The sequence below is a fragment of the Lepidochelys kempii genome, chromosome 2, assembly GCF_965140285.1.
Source record: "Lepidochelys kempii isolate rLepKem1 chromosome 2, rLepKem1.hap1, whole genome shotgun sequence".
Classification (NCBI taxonomy): domain Eukaryota; kingdom Metazoa; phylum Chordata; order Testudines; family Cheloniidae; genus Lepidochelys; species Lepidochelys kempii.
Window position 1 is genome coordinate 264,574,161 of NC_136381.1, and position 22,344 is coordinate 264,596,504.

The 22,344-nt window shown below is 44.3% G+C and overlaps 2 protein-coding genes across 9 annotated transcripts in view; one reads left to right on the plus strand and one right to left on the minus strand.

Moving 5' to 3' along the window:
- The first annotated feature begins 15 nt into the window (after positions 1-15).
- JMJD4 (jumonji domain containing 4) lies at positions 16-13,782 on the plus strand. Of its 4 annotated transcripts, none has more exons than XM_073334841.2 (8): positions 16-72; positions 1,012-1,309; positions 1,581-1,705; positions 2,811-2,976; positions 5,205-5,330; positions 9,326-9,593; positions 11,440-11,586; positions 12,276-13,782. In XM_073334841.2, exons 2-8 carry the CDS (start codon positions 1,230-1,232, stop codon positions 12,585-12,587), a joined length of 1,224 nt encoding a protein of 407 aa, XP_073190942.1. In that variant the 5' UTR covers positions 16-72; positions 1,012-1,229; the 3' UTR covers positions 12,588-13,782. The 4 variants fall into 4 exon arrangements, with proteins under 4 accessions (XP_073190942.1, XP_073190940.1, XP_073190941.1 ...); XM_073334839.2 differs by having other exon boundaries at positions 37-83; XM_073334840.2 differs by lacking the exon at positions 16-72 and adding an exon at positions 113-597.
- Positions 13,783-17,247: 3,465 nt separating this feature from the next.
- ALS2CL (ALS2 C-terminal like) overlaps positions 17,248-22,344 on the minus strand; it is a 63,087-nt gene continuing 57,990 nt past the window's right edge. For 4 of the 5 annotated variants that reach the window (XM_073334845.2, XM_073334843.2, XM_073334842.2 and 1 more), the window contains exons 24-26: positions 22,178-22,327; positions 19,342-19,438; positions 17,248-18,739 (exon numbers count right to left, since the gene is read on the minus strand). In XM_073334845.2, coding sequence (XP_073190946.1) covers positions 18,665-18,739; positions 19,342-19,438; positions 22,178-22,327 — 322 coding nt within the window. In that variant the 3' untranslated portion in view covers positions 17,248-18,664. The remainder of the gene's footprint in view (positions 18,740-19,341; positions 19,439-22,177; positions 22,328-22,344) is intronic. The other variant, XM_073334844.2, reaches the window with a different exon arrangement.

Below are 22,344 nucleotides of genomic sequence, written 5' to 3' on the forward strand. Positions count from 1 at the left end.
GCCTTCAGCGCGTCCGCACCTAGCGAGCCGGGTCACGGGGTGCGTGCGTCGCCATAATGCGTCCGGGTAGCGGTGAGCCCAGGGTGCGTGTCGGGTCGGTCCCCTTACCCACCCCCCCCCATAGCAGGGAACCCGGACCCCTCCCCCCAGCGCCCCTCATCCCCCAGAGTGGGGAATCCGGACCCTCCCTCATCCCAGGTCTCTCACCCCACCACATAGCTGGAAACCCGCCCCCCCTCCCGGGGCCCCTCATCCCCCATAACGGGGAACCTGGACCCCCCCCATCCTGGGCCTCTCACCCCCCTACATAGCTGGGAACCCGGACCCCCCCCCGGGCCCCTCATACCCCATAGCGGGGAACCTCAACCCTCCCCCATCCCAGGCCTCTCACCCCCCGACATAGCTGGGATGCCGCACCCCCCCCCCCGGGGGCCCCTCATACTCCATAGTGGGGAACCGGAGCCCCTCCAACTCTCCCAAAAGTGCGACCTCTCCTCTCCAGAGGCCCCTCACTCCTTGCCCCTGATAGCAGAGGCCTGGACCCCGATTCTCTCCTGGGGACCCTCACTTCCTGTCTGCTGGGGTCTCTCTCTAGGGGTGAGTTTCAGGCTCTTGGGTTTCCCTTTAGATGCTGGGATTAAGGGGAGTTTAGGGATATGGGGAGGTCCCTTCTCTGCCCCATCATCTGCCTCATTTCCCCCAGGCATCGCTGCTATCGTGCCCTGTTATCTCTCAACTCCCTCATTATTTTTTAATGATTGGGAGCTATCTGTGTGTCCGCAGCAGGCAGAACGGTGCAGGGAGTATGGAATAAATGCAGGAGACCAGCTTGATTCCTGCAGGGTCTATCTAACCTTATAAAACTGCTCTGCGTAGTGTCTTCTTTACAGTCTGATAATCTTAGAATTGGACGCATTTTATTTTTTTGCTTGCACAAGAAGCTTCTCTTTGTATTCACAGATTTGGGGCGAGAACCCCACTGAAATGAACATGTCTGCTGTTTATTTCTAGAAACGGGCAAGTGGCCGTTCTCTTCTGCGACCCATTGAGAATGCCAAGCAAAAGCATGGGAATAATTTAATATGAACGTGTAACTAGACTATCTACCATTGACATGAAAGATCTACAGGGAATATAGGCTTTGGTTACTGTGGTTTGTTTGTAATGTAGCCATTCGATCAAGGTGGCCATAAACATTGAAGAGCATTGAAGGATATTTCTAGCCCTGTATGGTGAAACACAAATGGGAAGAACAAGGCTTTTCCTGCAAGATTTTATCTATATTTTGGAACTGGACATTTTTTTACTTGTGAGTTAATTTTCATAGATTTGAAAGATCCACTCAGATTAATGTACTGTGCAGCTGTTTATTTTAGCCTAACTAAATATTTTCTGATCAGCACCTTCTCAACTAAGTACCAGGAAAGTTATATAGTCTGAATGGACAGAGCAGCGTTTGCCTGTTCCACTGTGTTCTTTCATGATTACAGCAGCGCATCTCATGGTGCAGTCTGCCTGCCCCAGGGACATGTTGACTATATTGAAAAAGTAGAATCGTTCAGTTACTCCGATTTTTTCAGGGACTATCTGATTCCCAACCACCCATGTGTTTTCTCAGCTAAATTCACTGAGGGCTGGGGCAGCAGGAGGAATTGGGTGACTCGGGATGGGAAGCCTAACTTTGATTATCTACTGCAGCATTTTGGTAAGTGATTAAGCTTTTAATATGTAATTTAATATGAATGATAAAAGTCAAAGAGTTTTTAATAACGGCCTCTGGCCAATGACAAATATCCTCTGAGCCTAAAAGGATCAGTCTCTCAGTTAATATATTAATTTATAAGAATATATAAAAATGGTCCATTTAGCCCAGTATCCCATTTTCTGAGAGTGGCCAGTGCCAGATGCTTCAGAGGGAATGAACAGAACAAGACCGTTATCGAGTGGTCCATCCCCTGTCATCCAGTCCTTGCTTCTGGAAGTCAGAGGTTTAGGGACATCCAGAGTATGGGGCTGCATCACTGACTATCTTGGCTAACAGCCAGTGATGGACCTATACTCCATGAATTTATCTAATTCCTTTTTGAGTCCAGTTATACTGTTGGCTTTCACAGCATCACCTGGGAATGAGTTCCACAGGTTGGCTGTGTTATGTAAAGAAGTACTCCCTTATGTTTGTTTTAAACTTGCTGCCTATTAATTTCATTGGATGACCCCTGGTTCTTGTGTCATGTGAAGGCGTAAATAACACTTCCTTATTCACAATTTTCTACCCTCGTTTGTATTTTTTCCCCTTTGCCCTACTCCAAGCTTTAATTTAGTCTAAAAATAAATTTGAACTCATTTAGGGCCTTATCATGCAAATTTACGCTCCTTAACTTCATACATGTGAATAATCCCAGGCGCATGCTCAAGTGTTTGTAGGATCTATATTGGGTGGATGGGGGAGGAACAGGCTTTGGCTATTCTGGAAATCTAAGTCTCTCTTTATGCTGTGAGAGATTCGGAGTTTTGGCTGCAGCCCGTGTCCCGTTCCCAACGCACTTTGCTGTGATTCCGTTTGCAGTGGTACCATTGCTGCATGCCTCATTCCGTTGACACGTCCATAAATCATGCTATGAATAACGCTGATCTAAGGTTTCGTGGAGGTATCCGGAAAGTGAGAAGACCATGTCTTCATAAATGTTTGTACAGCACCTAGCACACTGGGGCCCAGATACTAGATGCTAACGTAATATAAATATGGAAGGATTACAGTTTTGGCGCCAGTTATTCTGCTCCCCAACTGGCTCAAAACGTTTATATTTCAGGGAAGGCTGTAGTACCTGTTGCCAACTGCGATGTCAAGGAATACAATTCTAATCCAAAGGAACAGATCCCTCTCAAGGAGTACATAAGTTATTGGAAAGAGTACATTAAAAAAAACTACCATTCACCCCGGGGGTGCCTCTACCTCAAAGACTGGCACTTGTACAGGTAAGAGAGCACTTTGGAATCCTCAGCATGCCGTGATACAGCGGTGAACTGCTGCTAAACCGTGACACTGATCTTTTGTTAGCTGATGGTTTGACTGAAGGCAGCTATCCACTGAAATACTTTTCTTACACTGTACTGATCTAAACATGCCACACACCAAAGAGTTCTTAAACATTTGCATAGTGTTGGCTCTTGCTTTGGCCTTTGGCTAGTAAGGTAAAAACCTTATCATTTTTAATTGTGTTTAATGCAATAAGCACTCTTTCCTTTTTTAAATCAAAGTGAATCATGAGGACTTTTTGCTCTTCATTTAATCTTCCCCTCCCATCTGCTCTGTTCCTGTCTCCCCATGCACAAGTTTCCCTGCTCCTTCTCTGTCCCTGTTCATGCTGCCTGGATGCATCCTCCCCTTCTTGTCCTGCCTAGCCGTCTAGTACTCCTCTCCCTCTGCTCTTGTGTCCTGTCTTCCTTGAATGGCTGCTGCTCGTGGCTGGCAGCTCTGCTGCTGATTTGAGTTTGCTACGAGTGAGTTCTGATTCTCCATTTGCGTGGCTGTGACTTCACAGAGGCATCTAGGCAGGGCCGTCTTTGCATATGTCTGTTTATACAGACATCTGGATATTACTTTGCAATGGAGCGCCTGGATGCCTGTAGAAGCAGCTGGAAATGAGGCGGCATCATAACATCGGCCACAGACCACACTGGGAGAACCACTGCCAAACACCATTGAAAGCCTACGATCCAGCTTTGGCTTTTTTGAATCTGTTAACCAAGTGGGACGACTGACTAGTCGTGCAGATGTCTTACTGGAACAGACGTGTTTACTAAGAGGAATTTAATTAACTCTCACAACTCTCCTGTGAGGTAGGAAAACACAGTTGCGCCCATTTGCAGCGCCCAGGGCTAGATTCACAAGGGGAATTAAGCATAACTGCCCATATAGATTCCTATGTCCAAAATGTAGATGCAGTTGGCATTCACAAAATCACTGCTGAGCTGTCACCTAACCCTGTAATCCATAGGCACCTAGGGTTCCTGAGGTCCCACCCTACTCAGCATTTCCTACTGGCTATGTCATAAATATAAAGGGAAGGGTAACCACCTTTAAATCCCTCCTGGCCAGAGGAAAAACCCTTTCGCTTGTAAAGGGTTAAGAAGCTAAAGATAACCTCGCTGGCACCTGACCACAATGACCAATGAGGAGACAAGATACTTTCAAAGCTCTGGGGGGGACGACAAAGGGTTCTCTCTCTCCGTGTGTTGCTTTTGCCGGGACCAGAGCAGGAATGCAGGTCAGAACTCCTGTAAAGGGTCAATAAGCAATCTAGTTAGATATGCGTTAGATTCTCTTTTGTTTAAATGGCTGATAAAATAACCTGTGCTGAATGGAATGTATATTCCTGGTTTTCTTTGTCTTTTTGTAACTTAAGGTTTTGCCGAGAGGGATTCTCTATGTTTTGAATCGGATTACCCTGTCAGGTATTTACCATCCTGATTTTACAGAGGTGATCCTTTTACTTCTATTAAAATTCTTCTTTTAAGAACCTGATTGCTTTTTCATTGTTCTTAAGATCCAAGGGTTTGGGTCTGTGTTCACCTGTACAAATTGGTGAGGATTTTTATCAAGCCTTCCCCAGGAAAGGGGGTGTAGGGCTTGGGGGGATTTTGGGGGGAAAGACTTTTCCAAGTGGGCTCTCTCCCTGTTATATATTTGTTAGACGCTTGGTGGCGGCAGCAATAAAGTCCGGGGTCAAAAGGAAAAATAGTTTGTACCTTGGGGAAGTTTTAACCTAAGCTGGTAAAAATAAGCTTAGGGGGTTTTCATGCAGGTCCCCACATCTATACCCTAGAGTTCAGAGTGGGGAAGGAACCTTGACAGACTAGCTAATGTGGCTCCCTGCTCAGCATGCTGACTTTGAGAATCCCCTTGTTTGGATGCCTGACTCTTCCCAGGCATTGTATAGGGCTCCTGGGAACCTGATGCAGGGTTGTGAATTCCACCTGGCAGCAGGCTGCCTAAAAGTCAGGTGTGTTGCAAAGCCTTGTGAATCTAGCTCTAGGAGGGTTATGTTGCTTGTAGCAGATGACATAGCAAGGCAGTAATGGCCTCAATGAGACACTGCTCGTCACCTGACCAGTATCTGCTTCTGAGCTTTGGGAAACTGAGATGATGAATGAATATTTCTTTTCCCTGAAACCTTTTTTTGCAATACTTTTGTCTTTTTAAGGGCTTTCCCAGAGCAAGATGTTTATACAACCCCCATCTATTTCACTTCTGACTGGCTGAATGAATACTGGGATGCCATAGGCCTGGATGATTATCGATTTGTCTACATGGGACCTAAGGGTTCATGGTAAAGTAACTTTGATTTTTTTTAAATGTCGATGCACCGTTTTAAACAATTATTAGCATTGCAGTAGTACTCCGAGCTGTCAATCAGGACCAGGTCCCTATTGTGCCGGGTGCCACACAAGTGTAACATAAGGCAGCTCTTTTCCCCCAAGGAACATGCAGTCTAAATAGGGACAACATGTGACCGACAGGTATAGATCACAACAGGGTTTGTGAGAGAGAGAAGGAACACTAAGGCTGCATGTATTGGCTAAGTGTACAGTAAATGTGGTGAGATAACATTGCTTGATGGCACTGTTCTGCCCAACATCTCTTGCAATGACTCTAGCCATAAAACCCACGGAGTGAGCTGGGAAAGGGGAGCAGCCTGTCCAATACAGGTCCCCATCCTGCATCCTTAATAGGAAGAATCTGGGGAGATTTGCCTGCGTGTGGGCTGCAGAATCTGACCTAAAGGTTGCAACCAAGGCTAGTAAGGGATACACGGAGGTTAGAACTAGTCACTCGCATTAGGTTCTCTGGCTCAGTGTATCCAGGGAGATGAAAACAGGAGAGAGAACTTGGGGGTATCACTTAGATTCTAACTCTTTGTATAGCACCTAGCACAAGGGGGTGCTGTTCCATGACTGGGGGTTCTAGGCACTACAGTAATACAAATAATTAATAATCATTGAACTCAGTTGTTCAATGACAGCATAGTGTATAAGCATCCCTGGAGCTCCTTTATTTAGAGCAGTGGTTCTCAAACTTTTGTATTAGTGACCCCTTTCGCGTAGCAAGTCTCTGAGCGTGACCCTGCCCTTATAAATTAAAAACACATTTTTTCATATTTAACACTATTATAAATGCTGGAGGTGAAGTGGGGTTTGGGGTGGAGGCTGACAGTTTGAGAACCCCCGATTTAGAGTACGGTACTGAAGGAAAAGGAGGACTTGTGGCACCTTAGAGACTAACCAATTTATTTGAGCATAAGCTTTCGTGAGCTACAGCTCACTTCATCGGATGCGTACTGTGGAAAGTACAGAAGATCTTTTTATACACACAAACCATGAAAAAAATGGGTGTTTACCACTACAAAAGGTTTTCTCTCCCCCCACCCCACTCTCCTGTTGGTAATAGCTTATCTAAAGTGATCACTCTCCTTACAATGTGTATGATAATCAAGGTGGGCCATTTCCAGCACAAATCCAGGGTTTAACAAGAACGTCTGGGGGGGGAGGGCGGGGGGGGGTAGTAGGAAAAAACAAGGGGAAATAGGTTACCTTCCATAATGACTTAGCCACTCCCAGTCTCTATTCAAGCCTAAGTTAATTGTATCCAATTTGCAAATGAATTCCAATTCAACAGTTTCTCGCTGGAGTCTGCTTTTGAAGTTTTTCTGTTGTAATATCACAACTTTCATGTCTGTAATCGTGTGATCAGAGAGATTGAAGTGTTCTCCGACTGGTTTATGAATGTTGTAATTCTTGACATCTGATTTGTGTCCATTTATTCTTTTACGTAGAGACTGTCCAGTTTGACCAATGTACATGGCAGAGGGGCATTGCTGGCACATATCACATTGGTGGATGTGCAGGTGAACGAGCCTCTGATAGTGTGGCTGATGTTATAAGGCCCTGTGGTGATGTCTGCTGAATAGATATGTGGGCACAGTTGGCAACGGGCTTTGTTGCAAGGATAGGTTCCTGGGTTAGTGGTTCTGTTGTGTGGTGTGTGGTTGCTGGTGAGTATTTGCTTCAGGTTGGGGGGCTGTCTGTAGGCAAGGACTGGCCTGTCTCCCAAGATTTGTGAGTGTGTTGGGTCATCCTTCAGGATAGGTTGTAGATCCTTAATAATGTGTTGGAGGGGTTTTAGTTGGGGGCTGAAGGTGACAGCTAGTGGCGTTCTGTTATTTTCTTTGTTAGGCCTGTCCTGTAGTAGGTGACTTCTGGGAACTCTTCTGGCTCTATCAGTCTGTTTCTTCACTTCTGCAGGTGGGATTTGTAGTTGTAAGAATGCTTGATAGAGATCTTGTAGGTGTTTGTCTCTGTCTGAGGGGTTGGAGCAAATGCGGTTGTATTGCAGAGCTTGGCTGTAGACAATGGATCGTGTGGTGTGGTCAGGGTGAAAGCTGGAGGCATGTAGGTAGGAATAGCAGTCAGTAGGTTTCTGGTATAGGGTGATGTTTATGTGACCATCGTTTATTAGCACTGTAGTGTCCAGGAAGTGGATCTCTTGTGTGGACTGGACCAGGCTGAGGTTGATGGTGGGATGGAAATTGTTGAAATCATGGTGGAATTCCTCAAGGGCTTCTTTTCCATGGGTCCAGATGATGAAGATGTCATCAATGTAGCGCTAGTAGAGTAGGGGCATTAGGGGACGAGAGCTGAGGAAGCGTTGTTCTAAGTCAGTCGTAAAAATGTTGGCATACTGTGGGGCCATGCGGGTACCCATAGCAGTGCCGCTGATCTGAAGGTATACATTGTCCCCAAATGTGAAATAGTTATGGGTAAGGACAAAGTCACAAAGTTCAGCCACCAGGTTAGCCGTGACATTATCGGGGATAATGTTCTTGATGGCTTGTAGTCCATCTTTGTGTGGAATGTTGGTGTCGAGGGCTTCTACATCCATAGTGGCCAGGATGGTGTTATCAGGAAGATCACCGATGGATTGTAGTTTCCTCAGGAAGTCAGTGGTGTCTCGAAGGTAGCTGGGAGTGCTGGTAACGTAGGGCCTGAAGAGGGAGTCTACATAGCCAGACAATCCTGCTGTCAGGGTGCCAATGCCTGAGATGATGGGGCTCCCAGGATTTCCAGGTTTATGGATCTTGGGTGGTAGATAGAATATCCCAGGTCGAGGTTCTAGGGATGTGTCTGTGCGGATTTGATCTTGTGCTTTTTCAGGGAGTTTCTTGAGCAAATGCTGTAGTTTCTTTTGGTAACTCTCAGTGGGATCAGAGGGTAATGGCTTGTAGAAAGTGGTGTTGGAGAGCTGCCGAGCAGCCTCTTGTTCATATTCCGACCTATTCATGATGACGACCGCACCTCCTGTGTCAGCCTTTTTGATTATGATGTCAGAGTTGTTTCTGAGGCTGTGGATGGTATTGTGTTCTGCACAGCTGAGGTTGTGGGGCAAGTGATGCTGCTTTTCCACAATTTCAGCCCGTGCACGTCGGCGGAAGCACTTTATGTAGAAGTCCAGTCTGCTGTCTCAACCTTCAGGAGGAGTCCACCTAGAATCCTTCTTTTTGTAGTGTTGGTAGGGAGGTCTCTGTGGATTAGTATGTTGTTCAGAGGTGTGTTGGAAATATTCCTTTAGTCGGAGACGTCGAAAATAAGATTCTAGGTCATCACAGAACTGTATCATGTTCGTGGGGGTGGAGGGGCAGAAGGAGAGACCCCGAGATAGGACAGCTGCTTCTGCTGGGCTAAGAGTATAGTTGGATAGGTTAACTGAAGGAATTCTTCAAACCTGCAGTGCCAGCTGCAGCCTCACGAGGGTGCTGACTAGTTAAGTGAGCACTTCTCAGCTGGAAATCACTATGACCCAGAGCCACAAAGTTTTTTAGGCTCCTAACTTCCATTGAAATCAGTGAAAGTCTAAATACCTTTGTGGGTCTGGGCTTGAGTCTAAAGTGTTGCCATTCGTTGGCGATAAACCAGCCCTTTCAGTCTTAGCTTCAGCCCAAACTGCAGAATCTGCTGCCTTTGAAGTGTGAGGTTCAAATTGAAACCTAATATTTCAACACCAAAAAGTGGGGCGAGGGGGTGTTGCTGACCCCCCTGCCCCCAGTTTATTAATAGGGTGCCTTCTTGCTCCTTAACACATGACAATTGAAAATAGTCTGACAGGGCCACATTCTCGCTTCAGCTATGCCTGCACAGCTCAGATTGATTTGTGTGGAAATATCCAAAGCCAGAATATGCCCATAGTCTTAACTTTACTTGATTTGTGCTTTGTTTGCATTGTATTTGCCTTTTGCATCACACGTGCTTAAACCTTTGACTTGACCCACAGGACTCCTTTTCACGCCGACGTCTTCCGCTCCTACAGCTGGTCTGCCAATATCTGCGGGAAAAAGAAATGGCTGCTCTATCCCCCCAGGCAGGAGGAGTACCTTAGAGATCGCCATGGTAACTTGCCCTTCGATGTCACCGCGCCTGGTCTTCAGGACAGCAGCATTTACCCACGCTATGCCCAAAGCTGCCCCCCTGTTGAAATCATCCAGGAAGCAGGGGAGGTAGTCTTCATCCCTAGTGGCTGGTACCATCAGGTGTACAACCTGGTAAGACAATTGACAACTTAGGTTTATATCCATTAACTTCCTGAAAACCATCTGAAGAGTTGCCCTAACTAGCCAAAGCTACCTCTTTGGAAGTGACAATTGCATTCCACGGGAAATACACGCTCAGAACAGCAGTGTATGACCCCAAGAGTTACAGGGTTAGCCTTATACCCAAAACAGCCAGTCTGCGGAAAAGTGACTTGTGTAACACTAACAGCAAGGGATTCTAACTTAAACAGACCAATTTCTAGATGTAGCCACAAGATCATCAATATACTTGCACACTAGAAGCAAGAGGAAGACCAAGGACGGGGTGGGCCCATTACTGAATGAGGAGGGAAAGACCACAGAAAATGCAGCAATGGCCAAAGTGTTTAAATGCCATTTTTGTTTCAGTTTTCACCAAAAGAATTAGCAGTGGTCAGATGACTAACACATTTCTGTGATTCATTAGCAAATCAAAAGGTTTTGAGTAAGCAGTAAAATTCTTCTGAGTCTTTAGCTAATTCTAAAGGAAGAAAGAAACCAGTTTACGCTTTATCACTGAGTTCCCATACTGTCCTGTCACGGGTTGGATTTCTCAGCCTGGTTGCTGCTGGGAAGAAACTCCGAAGTTGGACCCAGGAGGCCTAGTTTGGGTTTTGCAAAATCTCAGCCTTTGGGTTTTGCAAAATCAAGGCATATGGGGTATTTTAGATCCCTCTTGTGTTTAATCCACATCACTAAAACTTCAGCAGTTCTCCTGAAAATGTAATTCTGGTTTTGGCCCATCTTTAGAAATTATAGCTTTTGCTGAGGCAAAACCTGCAAAATATAAGGCGTGATGAGGGAAAGCCAGGCTAAATGTTTGGTGGCAGCAGAGAGAGACAAAGGCCTGGATCTTCACAGGTATTGATTTCAATGGAAGTTAGGAGCTTAAATATCTTTGAGGATCGGGATCAAAGTTCATAAGAACAAGCTTAGATAGGGCTTTAAGAAACCAAGACCCCAATCATTCACTCAGATCCCTTGTGCCCTTGAGGATCCACTTGCAGGAGAGAGGCCCTGGAGGACAGTTTTGAATGGGATCCTGACATAAATTGGGAGGGGTTTGGGATTTTTTTTTTTTATAGTGGGGGAAAGTAACAGTGTATCTGTGCGATGTTTGGTTTTAAATACATTTCATAGCTGGAGGCTTGGGTGCACATCAAAATCTATAGGCAGATGCCTTTGGGGTTAGAGTTAGTTCAATCACCTCTGTGCTATAGGCACTGTTTGTTTGTTTTATCTTGCTCAGTGCAACCATAAAATGTCCCAAATGATCAGTCTCTGCGGTAACTATATTGAAGTAACAGCAGGGAGTAACCCTGTCCCATTCTTATACATAGCAAAAGATGCTTCTTACCACTTGATCATTTAGAACACTAAGCAAAATAGATAATTCTCGTCTATATCCTGCATTGGCTGGGAAAGGAGTGGATGACATGGGGGATCTCAGACATCCGACTCACACTGTCACATACAGTGTGTCCTTCAGTATCAACACTTCAGCTAATTAAAGCCTCTACATTAAAAGTGTGGGTCACAGTACGGCACAGTACTGGTTGTAGATGTGGGCACAATTGCCAAATGGCAGTGAGAAGGACTGAGGATGGGGGAAGCTTAGGAAGCAGGGTTTGATTAGCAAGGGAGTTAAAAAGAGGTAGACATTGAAGATAGTTGAGGCCCAGAGAGGCCTTTCCATTCATTGAGGATGAGAGATTAACTCTTGTTGGCACCAACTTTGTGGAAATCAGTAATGAGGTCAGAGACCTCACCCCACAGGCCCTCACATTAATAACCAATTAGACTCTGTGGTTTCTTCCAGGAGGATACCATTTCCATCAACCACAACTGGGTGAATGGCTGCAACGTGGCTATCATGTGGAGCTTCCTGCAGGATGAATTAGCAGCCGTACAACAGGAAATCAGCGAATGGAGAGACACTATGGAGGACTGGCACCTACAATGCCAGGTATGACACCCAGTCAGTTCAGTGATGTGAGCCCTACTTTTCTTAGACTATTGTAGCCCCTATACATAGTGCATTTCAATGATACTGGACACCAAACTGATCTGTATTGAGAGGTCATGCTTTGTTCCAAGCTGGGAAACAAACTGTCCAGTTTGTTAGATGATAGATTATCCCTTAAGTCTCTCACTATCTCATTGATGCAACACTCAGTGTATATGCTACTGCTTGTACTTATTTGCTGCTTCAGGCAGGTGTAGAATGTGACTGAAGAAAGTTTGGTTTGTTAATCTGCACTCATTAATTCAATTTTTACACCTTTCAATTACTGCTAGGTTTGCTTTGTTTCATAGGAGATGCTGCGTATAGTATTTCCCTGCATGAGATCTCTCTCTAGCGGAAATAGTAAACTCCTGTCTTATCGAGCTGGGGAAACTCCAGCCAGTAGAACTGGTCAGATAAAAGTTTACTGGAAACTCTGGGGATACTGGGAAGTGTTTTGTTGGGACCAGTGAGATTTCCTGTCAATTAATGTATTTTACTGTAATTAGGCATCAGAAAATCACAAACAGGAGTCACACACTGAAAAGAGTTTAACTACTTAGTGTCTTGATAAGGCAGCTGCCTTTAGCTATCTTACTAGTGCAGTTAATATGGAGTCAAGGTTTAATGTGTTTTTTTTTCTCCCTTAGGTAATCATGAAATCTTGCACAGGCATAAACTATAAGGAGTTCTACAACTTCCTTAAGGTAATTGCAGAGAACAGGATTTCTGTCTTAAACCATGTTCTAGATGAAGAAGCTTCAGCAAAGAACCCTCACAGAGCTGCCACCTCTGCTCTGGGCATGCTCCATGCGGTGTTTGATTTAAAAAGGACTGTGCAAGTGTTAACATCCTTAAATGCTAATGAGGATTTCAAGAAACTGAACCCTAAATCACTGACCCCACCTCCAGAGGCATTCCTGCACCACTTGAAAGCAGCAATAGACACAGCACTGTTATAGTTCTATATTTATTCAAGTATTTGCACCTCTTGCAACCTAGCTGCATGTAGACAACTTATGAGAAGTCTTCATCTTTTCCCCCCGTTAGAGTTTAAGCACAATGAGCCTTAATGTGGATAGGGAGGACGTGGATACAGAATCAAGAGAAAAAGCATGTTAGGAAACTGACTACACGACATTAAATTTCCCATTTATATTGAAACCACCGTAAAAAGGGAGGAAGTCTCCAGCAGAGTCAGAGATTAGATTCATGCCATGTAGTAGAATGCAAGCAGCTAAACTGACCATAGCAGGAAGAAGTTATGGTCCTGAGAATCAGCCATGTAGGAAATTCAGCCATTGGAGTTGTCTAAAACCAAAAGGATGAACTTTTGAGATGTATCCTCTCAATTCTGCACACCAAAGCATCTATATTTCAACAAGTTCACCTCTCTGTACTGAGATCACCTAGAGACTGAACAAGAAGAGTTTTAGAAAGGCAAAAACATGGAAGTCCATATGTAGCCTTAGACTATGTGTTAATGAAAGGAAGTGTATTAACACTCTAAGGGCAGGTCTTCACTACTCGCCGGATCAGCGGGTAGCGATCGATCTATCGGGGGTCAATTTATCACGTCTCATCTAGACACGATAAATCGATTCCCCGAATGCACTCCCCCTCGACTCCGGAACTCCAGCTTGCGAGAGGCGGAAGCAGAGTTGACGGGGGAGCGGCAGCGGTCGACTCGCCGCCATCCTCACGGCCAGGTAAGTCGACCTAAGATACTCCAACTTCAGGTACGCTATTCGCGTAGCTGAAGTTGCATATCTTAGGTTGAACCCCCCCCCCCCACACCCCCCTCACTGTAGACCAGGGCTAAGAGCAGTGCTGTGTGGTTACATAGCACAACCTATGAACTTAAGGGTAATTAATACACATTGAAAATGATTGTAAGGGAAGTGGCCTCACAAGCATTTTTAGTTAAACTGTAAAAAACACTCCCATTGCTGTTAGGGGGTTGCAGTAAGTCTCATTCTCAACAGGGGTGTGAAAAGTTTAATTCTAGCCAATAGTGCTTCCATTAAGATTCTAGTTGAAGGTTTTCAAGCACGGAGCTGAAACTTAATCAGTTGTTGACCTATGAGGTGACCAGTACAGGTGACTACTTAAAGTTGCTGTTTTTAATATTGCACATTAAAATATTTAAAAATGTCAGGGCAGATCTCATTCTTTCAAAGGTTAAACTACTACTCTTCTGAATTAGTATGTTAAACATGTCTTGCCTGTGCTATTTAGTAATAGATGTTCTGGACTGGCACTGGGAAACTATACTATCTTCCATGCAGAGCTCTGAAACCTGGGGAAGGATCTGACTTTTCTTTCTTGGCTATGAACGATGACTGGAAATTGCACAGGCTCAAGAAGGGGCTCTGGGAGCCTCTCTTTGGACTGGAAAATTGCCACTTTTGAGCAACTGTGAAACTAGAACAATTCACGGCTGGCACTGAACAAGGTTTCCTTTGTCAGACAGCCAAGGGCAACTGTTTCTGCCTTCCATCCCTCCTTCTGTGGGCTGAGGGTTCAGTGGGCCTGAATGGGATCTCCATTACAGTGGTGGAATTCCCTTGGCTTCAGAGAAGTCATGCCTGATTTACACTAGCCTGAGAGCCAATTTTGGTCCAGTAGGCACTCAATCCTGCAACATACCAATTACTACCATAGCTACCCAGCATTTCCAGCTCCCAGTGAGTGCAGTGGGAGCTGAGCATCCACTACCTCCATGCTCCAAGGCATATAGTTGCCAAGTACCTTGGAAAGTAATGCTTCATCATGAGTACTGATCCTCGCTCCTACCGTCTTTACCTTTGGCTACGTTGTTCTGTTCTGTAGAAGTTCTTATACCACACTCACAGTAGTATGCAATAAGCAACATGACGAAACCTAGCTAGATTCATTTGCTATGGCTTAGGTGTGTGTTTACAATGTGGAGTTTCTTTACCATGCTTGTGGGGATTAAGCATTCCAGGGAAGACTGTTCACAATAGGACTTGTCAGCTAAGCACACAGGGTTGTTCTAACCACCAAAACCACAAATTCACTGAGATTTCTGCTTGGCTACTGTGATGTTTTCTCAGCATGGCCAGGCTGGTGAGTCATCTTGTTAGCCTCAAAGGAAGCTCTGTTGGTGCTTTATTGGGTGTTAGTGGTGTGACACCACCAGTTTGTGAGGCATGCAAACAATGCCAAGGCTTATGCCAGCCCTCAGTTTGCTTTGCAGCTTAATAGGTTCAGCCCAGTCCCCCTGAAGCATGCCCTGTCACCAGCTGCTCACAGAAATACCAGATTTGCTGCACCCAAGGAGCCAGCCTGTACGCTAACTTGTTTGATTGAACTGAGGATCAGCTGTATAAACACACCAGTACTGAGCTGTTTACAGTGCAAACACATTTATCAAAGGTGCTGAGTTGACGGTAAGGATAATGGAAACAGAAAGGTTACTAAACTAAATCAACACATGCTTTCTAGAGACTAAACACACTAACCATCTGCTGAAACGCAGTTGCTTCTTGCAATGTCTTTAACCCAGAAATATAATTGCACTTTCTGATGTGCAGGATAAAGAGGTGTTTGTGTCTTTCCCCTTATGTTCCCCAATGCCAGTTTGTTCCCATAGTCAAGATGGCACCCTATGGTTTATTTCCTGATGTGCTGACTTCACCGCTTCCTGTTGACTTTTATATGCAAACAAGGCTTCTATTGTTTGGGCTCACAATGCTTAGTTCACCTGTTTGCCACAGTTCACATGGCAATTATGTCCTTTGCTGCCAGAAACCTGTCAATTTTGCCCTGCTTCAAACTTTTAGGAACATAGGTGCAGTATCTCATGCATGGTATTTGTACATATATTTCACAATCACATTAATGACAAGTGTAGTGCTGGCTTTTATTGGAAACTTCTCATGACATTCTTTATGGCTAACTACCATGAAAGCAGTGTCTAGGTGTGGTGAGTTTGTCAGGCCTGTTAGGGAGTTGCTATTACAGCATAGCGAACCTGGTGGTATTGAGGTGTTCTTAGGATCACAGTCTCCCATCCAACAGAGAGATTCTGCAATTGACAGCACGATGGGTGAAACACAGCTGAAGCAACTCCATGTCTGAAGTCACGGTAGCTTTGCAGGAGTAAGATTTGTTAAGCCAGTAGCTACAGGTTGATAACTTTAGCTTGACAGTGTCAGTTACACACCAACCACCAGGTTTTTAAGTTGATGCATGCTGGAGCACTTAAGATGCAAGCTCATCTTTTGTGAGAATATTCTGTGCACACAATGGCCAACGTACATATACCTCAAGAAGCTTCCTTCCATTGGCGCTGACCTATGTTGCGCCTGATACTCTTGATGCGGAGTGTAAATACCTCCTCTACAATATTTACAAAGTCAATCTGAAGTGTACTTATGTTATTTATTAGAGTTATTAAATACTACACTGTTTCCTCCCATGTTGTCAATGGTACCTTATCTTTAGGGTTGAGATGCACAGTGTTGCTGTTCACACTCCCTGCAAACTTGTGCACTCCTTCTAGCATGTAAAAGGAGAACCCAGTACTTCAAATGGTCAGTTAGAGAGGGCTGAAAATCTCAACTGAACCCTTAATCAGAAAATCCAATTTCATTCAAATGGCTACTGGAACTTGTCACTTTCAACAAAATTTGACGTGAAAGAATCAAAGTGAATCATTTCGGTAAGGTCAGAATGTTTTGACAGCCAATAAGTGATATTTCAGCATTGTCAATGATTTAATGGTCCCCTATCTAAATATTTTCAGCATTTTTCTTCTGCTGGAACCTGACCTTGTTCCAATTCAGTGTGAAGATTTTAAATGTCAGAATTTCCTGCAGGTTGGAAGTTGTGGTTTCCAACCCACGCTAGTCCTGTTCACAGCAGACTGACATAGCCAGCGGCGCTCAGGGTCTATTATTAGATGACAGGGAAACTCTGTCCCCATTTGTTGTGAATGTGGTGCCCACGCAATATAATGAGTAGGGGGATTTTTCTTACGAATATGCCCCATTTCTCTAGTGTGAGCTAAACGGCGACCACTCGAATTCACCTCTATTTGTATCTTCCTGGATGGATATAGAGGAAAATAAAGGCAAGGCAGTCTGGTGGTTAGAGCACAGGACCCAGGGGAACTGGCTCCAATTGTCACTGGCTCACTGTGACCGGTGACAATCTCTTTTGTACCCATGTTTCTCCAGCTTTAAACATGTGGCTAATACTTACCATGTTGCATAAAGTATTGACATCTTGGGGGGGATCAAATTAGCCTTTCTACTGCCTTATATTGATTACACTGGTACTGAGTTGGATCAATTTTCTCCTTATCTATTAATTATGGAGAGGTGGTGATGATGGCTGCAAGGAAGACTCTTTTAAAGCTGCCCTCTAGAAACCTTTAATCTGCAGAGTCCCTCCATACTTTTGCTCCAACATGAGAATGAAGGCAGAGGATTGATTGGTTTTCCAAAATAGAAATTTGATTCTGATCAGAAAAAAAAAACAAAAAAAAACCAGCAGCCGTATTGAAACAGAACACAGAAGGGCCGAGAAATCCTTTAAATAATTTTGGGAGGCTTTCCTTTCAAAAAGGTAACAGGTTTATTTAAATACAAAGTTACTGTAAAAAACACAGCCCCAAATCAATATATTAACAATTATATCCAGTGTACTCTTTAAAACATACTTGTGATAATTAGGTGCAGTCTATAGTTTTATGTAGTTACAATATCAGACCATCCCACATCTTAAAAAAAAAAATCAAGTTAAAACCCACCGTTTAATTATTCTAAAATATATAGCTTTTGTTCTCCTATGCATCCTAAATTCATATTTAGTGTATTTCAATTTGAGTGCAACATTTAGATTCAGTTTGCCTTTTTAATAAAAAAAAAATCACCACTGAAATAATGGGATCAGATTCTGTCCTATTTACACCCCATTGAGTCAGTAGGGTAACATCTCAGCACCCAAAGACATCATTTTAAGTAGATCACGGCTTTTCTGCAGGACCACACTTGTTTTTTAAATTGCCTTGCAGCATTTCGGAGGTCTTTCACTGCAGGGCAGTTCTAGTTCCCCTTATGCCACGTACGCCAGGTGAACTGAGTGGCCCCTATCTGCAACAAGGTATGGAAGCTTACAGAGTAACGTCCCTGAGATTAAAGGACTCAGCAGGGTATAAAAATATTGATCATTTACAGTTGGACTATAAAAATCAAGTTAGACAATAGCAGCTTTAAAATGCGACAGTGATGGCGCAGAGGGGATTTGGCTTGTCTAGCAAGGACAATGGGGCAAGATCCTTCACTCCACTATACAACACGTATCTTCACTTCTCTGGGAAGAGGATACTGGGGGGGAAGAGAAAAGGATTGCCTATCTCTGTGCAGCTGATTCTATCAGACAGGACCACACAGGCAAAGCAGATCAGTTACATTTTGGTTTTAAGGGTTTTTTTTGTTTTTGTTTTTTTTAATAACCCTGGATATTTTGGCCTGGCAAAACAAATGCAAACCACAAAACAGGAGGAAGTAAAATGAGGTCATGGAGCAGAGGCAGACGTGTAAAATGCAGAAAAACAGGATTAATCTGTAGGGTGAGAAGTTTTTGGCAAAGGCCACAAAATGGTTTCTTCTGAAAAATGGAAGGCCAGGGGTTTGCACAGAACACTAGCTGAAACTGAAGATTTAAGGTCAATATCCAATGGTGTGGATTATAGTTGGACTGTAATTTTATGGATGGTATAATATAAACTAGATTTTGTGTTATTCACATCAGGCAGAGCAGTGCAGGGCCAAGTTTCATCAAGGGCAAAAGATGTTAGAGGTTGAAGGATCTTGCTCCTTGTAGATTGCAAGCATCACCGCAAGTCTAGACACTAGCAGGTTTGTACTTGAAAAGAGCCTGGGTCTAGAACAAACGTTCGTCCCACTGGAAAGTGAACTAGAACAGCAGTGACTCAATTCCCTTTTCACCTCCTAATAGTGTGCGGTCATCCGAGTGCATGAACAAGATGTCCTCTGGATTGTGAAGGTCAAGGATCACGAGACACATGCCAGTTCTCCCTTTGATGCAGCCTCATACCCTTTTGAATGTGCTCATAACACGACTGGAGAAGAAAGAGCAGAATCAGTAAGGGGAAGTGTGTGTGTTCATTTGATAGAGATCTTTTGGACAAAATTATGGTCTTATGAGTGTACATTGAGGCCAGAACATCTCTGTAAAGCAAAGAGACTAGAACTGGAAGCTACAAAGAAGCCCATTAAACATGTTCACTCTGGAGCTGGTCAACAGAGCAAAGAGGGAAAACTGTTTAACTACCAACATCTACATACCAAATTAACATACAGATGATGGTCCACCAACGCTCCTCCTGCTGCAATAATAGCCAACTACTCCTATGATCTATCCAACGAACCCTGAAGGCTGATCTGTCAATGCTCCAGGAGCAGACCTCCCCCACAGGATTCCTGCCAGTGCATGAGGAAGTTCTTTCAGACTCCAGTTTTGAGGGGGGATGGGGACCCAATTAAGCCCCAGGCATGTGGGCAGGAACCACCTTAATCTGATAAGACAGCTGCCAGTCCGCTATCCACAATAAAACTACTCCCACAACTTTGGTTGACAGGGCCATTACTTAATAGTTTCTTACTATTTAAGCAAACCTTGCCTGCTGCAATCTAACTTCATTGTTACAAACCTCTTTCTTACCTCCAGTGCTGTTAACAGAAAGTCATACATCCCTCCTTCATTGGTAGGGTCCATCAAATCTCTGATCAGATGTATCTCAGCTCCTAGATGCTGTATTCTAGAGAACAAAAATAGTGGCCATACTTCAAATGGATCCTCAGACATGAATACCTGGGATTTAGCATGCACCTTCCCTGCAGGGCGGTGATGATCCAATAATCAGGATCTGGTGCGAGAACTGGGATAAGAACCCAGTTCTAATTCACAGAACCAATTTCCTCTGACCTGGAGCTAGTGGAGTCTGATTTTTTGAGGCGCAAAGCACCTGATCTTTTGGATGTTCAGAACCTAGGAAAATTAAAGCCCTTAACTTCTGTGCCTAAGTTTCCCCAGCTGCACTTGGGGGACAATGCTCATCGTATCCATTTCAGGTGGGGGCAGCCTTATAAAATGTATGATCCTGTTTTTTCCATCTCTAGGTCTCAGGACCAGAATCTGAGATTCCCAAAGCTTCTTGCTTTTGCTTGTGTGATACACAGCAAAATAGGGACCTGGAGTGTAACCAGGAAGCACAGAGGTGTGCAAGGAGTGGAGAGAGAGTTCACTTGCAAACCTCACAGAAAAGTGAAGCTCCATTCTTACTGAATTGGAACTGGTTCATTCAGCGCGAATGAAGACAATGTAGGCAATAAGTGTCTCTTTACAGAAGACTAGTAATTTAAGACCTATTTCTATACCGGTAAAGCTTAATTTCTAGGCATTTCAGTGACACCTTCCAGAGACTCAGAATCCCTCACAGCCATGAATTAGACCACAATACCCTAGTAAAGTGGGAAGTAGATCCATTTTACAGATTGGAACGGAGTCCCACAAAGAGTTGGACTGCCCGAAGTCGCACAGGAACTCAACTCAGTTCTCCTCATCCCTAGTCTGGTGCCGTTAACTACAGCAGTCTTCTTTGGGCTCTTTCGTATCAGTGACTGCGGCTACTGAAGGCATAGGCTGTGAGGGTGAGCAGAGGCTTCTGTTTCCATCTCTGGTGCAGTACAGGTTTTCAGTGGCATATGTTAGGGGGCTTATTCCTTCACCTGCTTACTTCCCTGGTCCTTCTCGCATGAAGAAAGAGCAACAATACCCAAAGTCCAAAGGTGCAAACAATTCGATGTTTACTGGGGTGAACTTCCAGCAAGCATGATTCCAGTTTCCTTCCTTAATGTATCCCCCTTCCCAGCTCTGACACCACAGAGCCTTACCCGTGTCCCTGTTCCCATTCCCCCCCTTAGCAAAACATGATTCCAATTCCCCACCCCCATTCCCTGTTCCCATCCCCCCCCCACTTCCTGATTGACTGCAGACTGTATAGTAAAACTTGAGTTCTGCTTACCATAACCAATCATTTTACTGAAATTTAACTAACCAATCCTAACATATTGTAACATGATTATGTAACCAATTATATCCCATCACCTTAATTAGTTTACACCCAGCAAAATTAATTATACAGCAGACAGAATCAATCCCAGAACCAGACAGAGATTATACAGACAAACAATAGGGAAATGGGGACTACAAGGATAGAACAACACAGAAATGAGGATTTCACATCCCAGCTATGGATAAGTGAGTTCTTGCCAGATAGGATGCTATCCAACTAAGTTTCCTTTTACATTTTCTAGGCACTTCCCTTTCTCTGGAGGTGATAGGAATACAATCCTGTCCTGATAATGCCAAACAGCCCAATAGCACCTGATTTCAATGCGACTAGTTTGGAATGTGAGGAGGTGACCGTTCGCTTCCCAGCTTATGGCTGCCTCTGCTGCTTAGCCAAAGGCCTTAGCCTAAGCACAGGGCCTCAGACTGTCACAGTGAGAAAAGGCCCTTACACCAGCAGACAGTGATTTTGATTCTTTTATACCTCTAGAACTAGCTAAGTGATAAGAATACACCTAAATTCTTAGAGTATAGGCCTTTACAGACAGGCCTGAATATCTATATCCTAACAGCATACAGAGACACTTCATAATTACAGTTGGTCAAAGTCTTTCATTTGTTAAAGTTTTCCACCCACAATTGAATTTTTCTGTTTGGAAATACTGCCAGTGCCTCATGGGAGTTGTAGTTCACATGTTTCATGCTCCCATTCTCCTCTATAGGTCGGGCTCCTTGATCAGACTACATCTGCCATGATGCACCATGGTGTTCCCTCTTGAAGAGGCAGGTTGTCCATCATGCAAAATGCAGTCCAGCCAGGAAGCCCAGCCCTGGTAATATTTTTTGTAGGATCAGCGTCTGTTGGGGAGAGAGACAAGCTTTCGAGCCACATAGAGCTGTCTGTGCGTTTTGTCTGTGCTGGTACAGTCATTTGGGAAGCTTAGGAGGGACATGAGGTAACTGAACTACAACTCCCATGAGGCACTGAATCTCCAAATCTAAGTTTCAAGGTTTTGGCCAAAATACTTCATTTTCCATGGGAAAATTTGGGGGTTTTTTTCCCAGTGTAAAAACAGACTTCACAAAATACTCCATTTAATCAAACCCCCAAATTTCCCATTAAAACAGTTTCAGCCAGCCCTAGTCCTCATGGAGCATATGTCACGCCGACAGACCCTGGTCATCAGCAGGCGAGATCAAACCGTGACTTCTGTAGCTTAGTGCATGAGCCTCTACGGCCTGAGCTAAAAGCCAACTGGCTGTTAGCTAAGGCTGTAGAACAGACTCATTTTATCTCTCTCTTTAAGTGGTCTCGGTGCTGCTACATGGGACAGAACACCACACCCAGAAGGTGTGTGGGTTACACATTGGCAAGAGATACTCTGCTTTATATTAGCAGTGATAAACATGAAGCTCTCTCTCTTACCTGGCCCGTGATACAACATACATCAACAGAGGCAAGAGGTCATCCATTGGGAGTTTATAATCCCTCTCCACTACTCGTGACACAGTGCTCTCTATCTCCTCATAGGTCTTCTGAAGGATCTCCAGCTTTTCCCGGGGGTCCACAGTAGTGCTGCCAAAAAAAAAAAA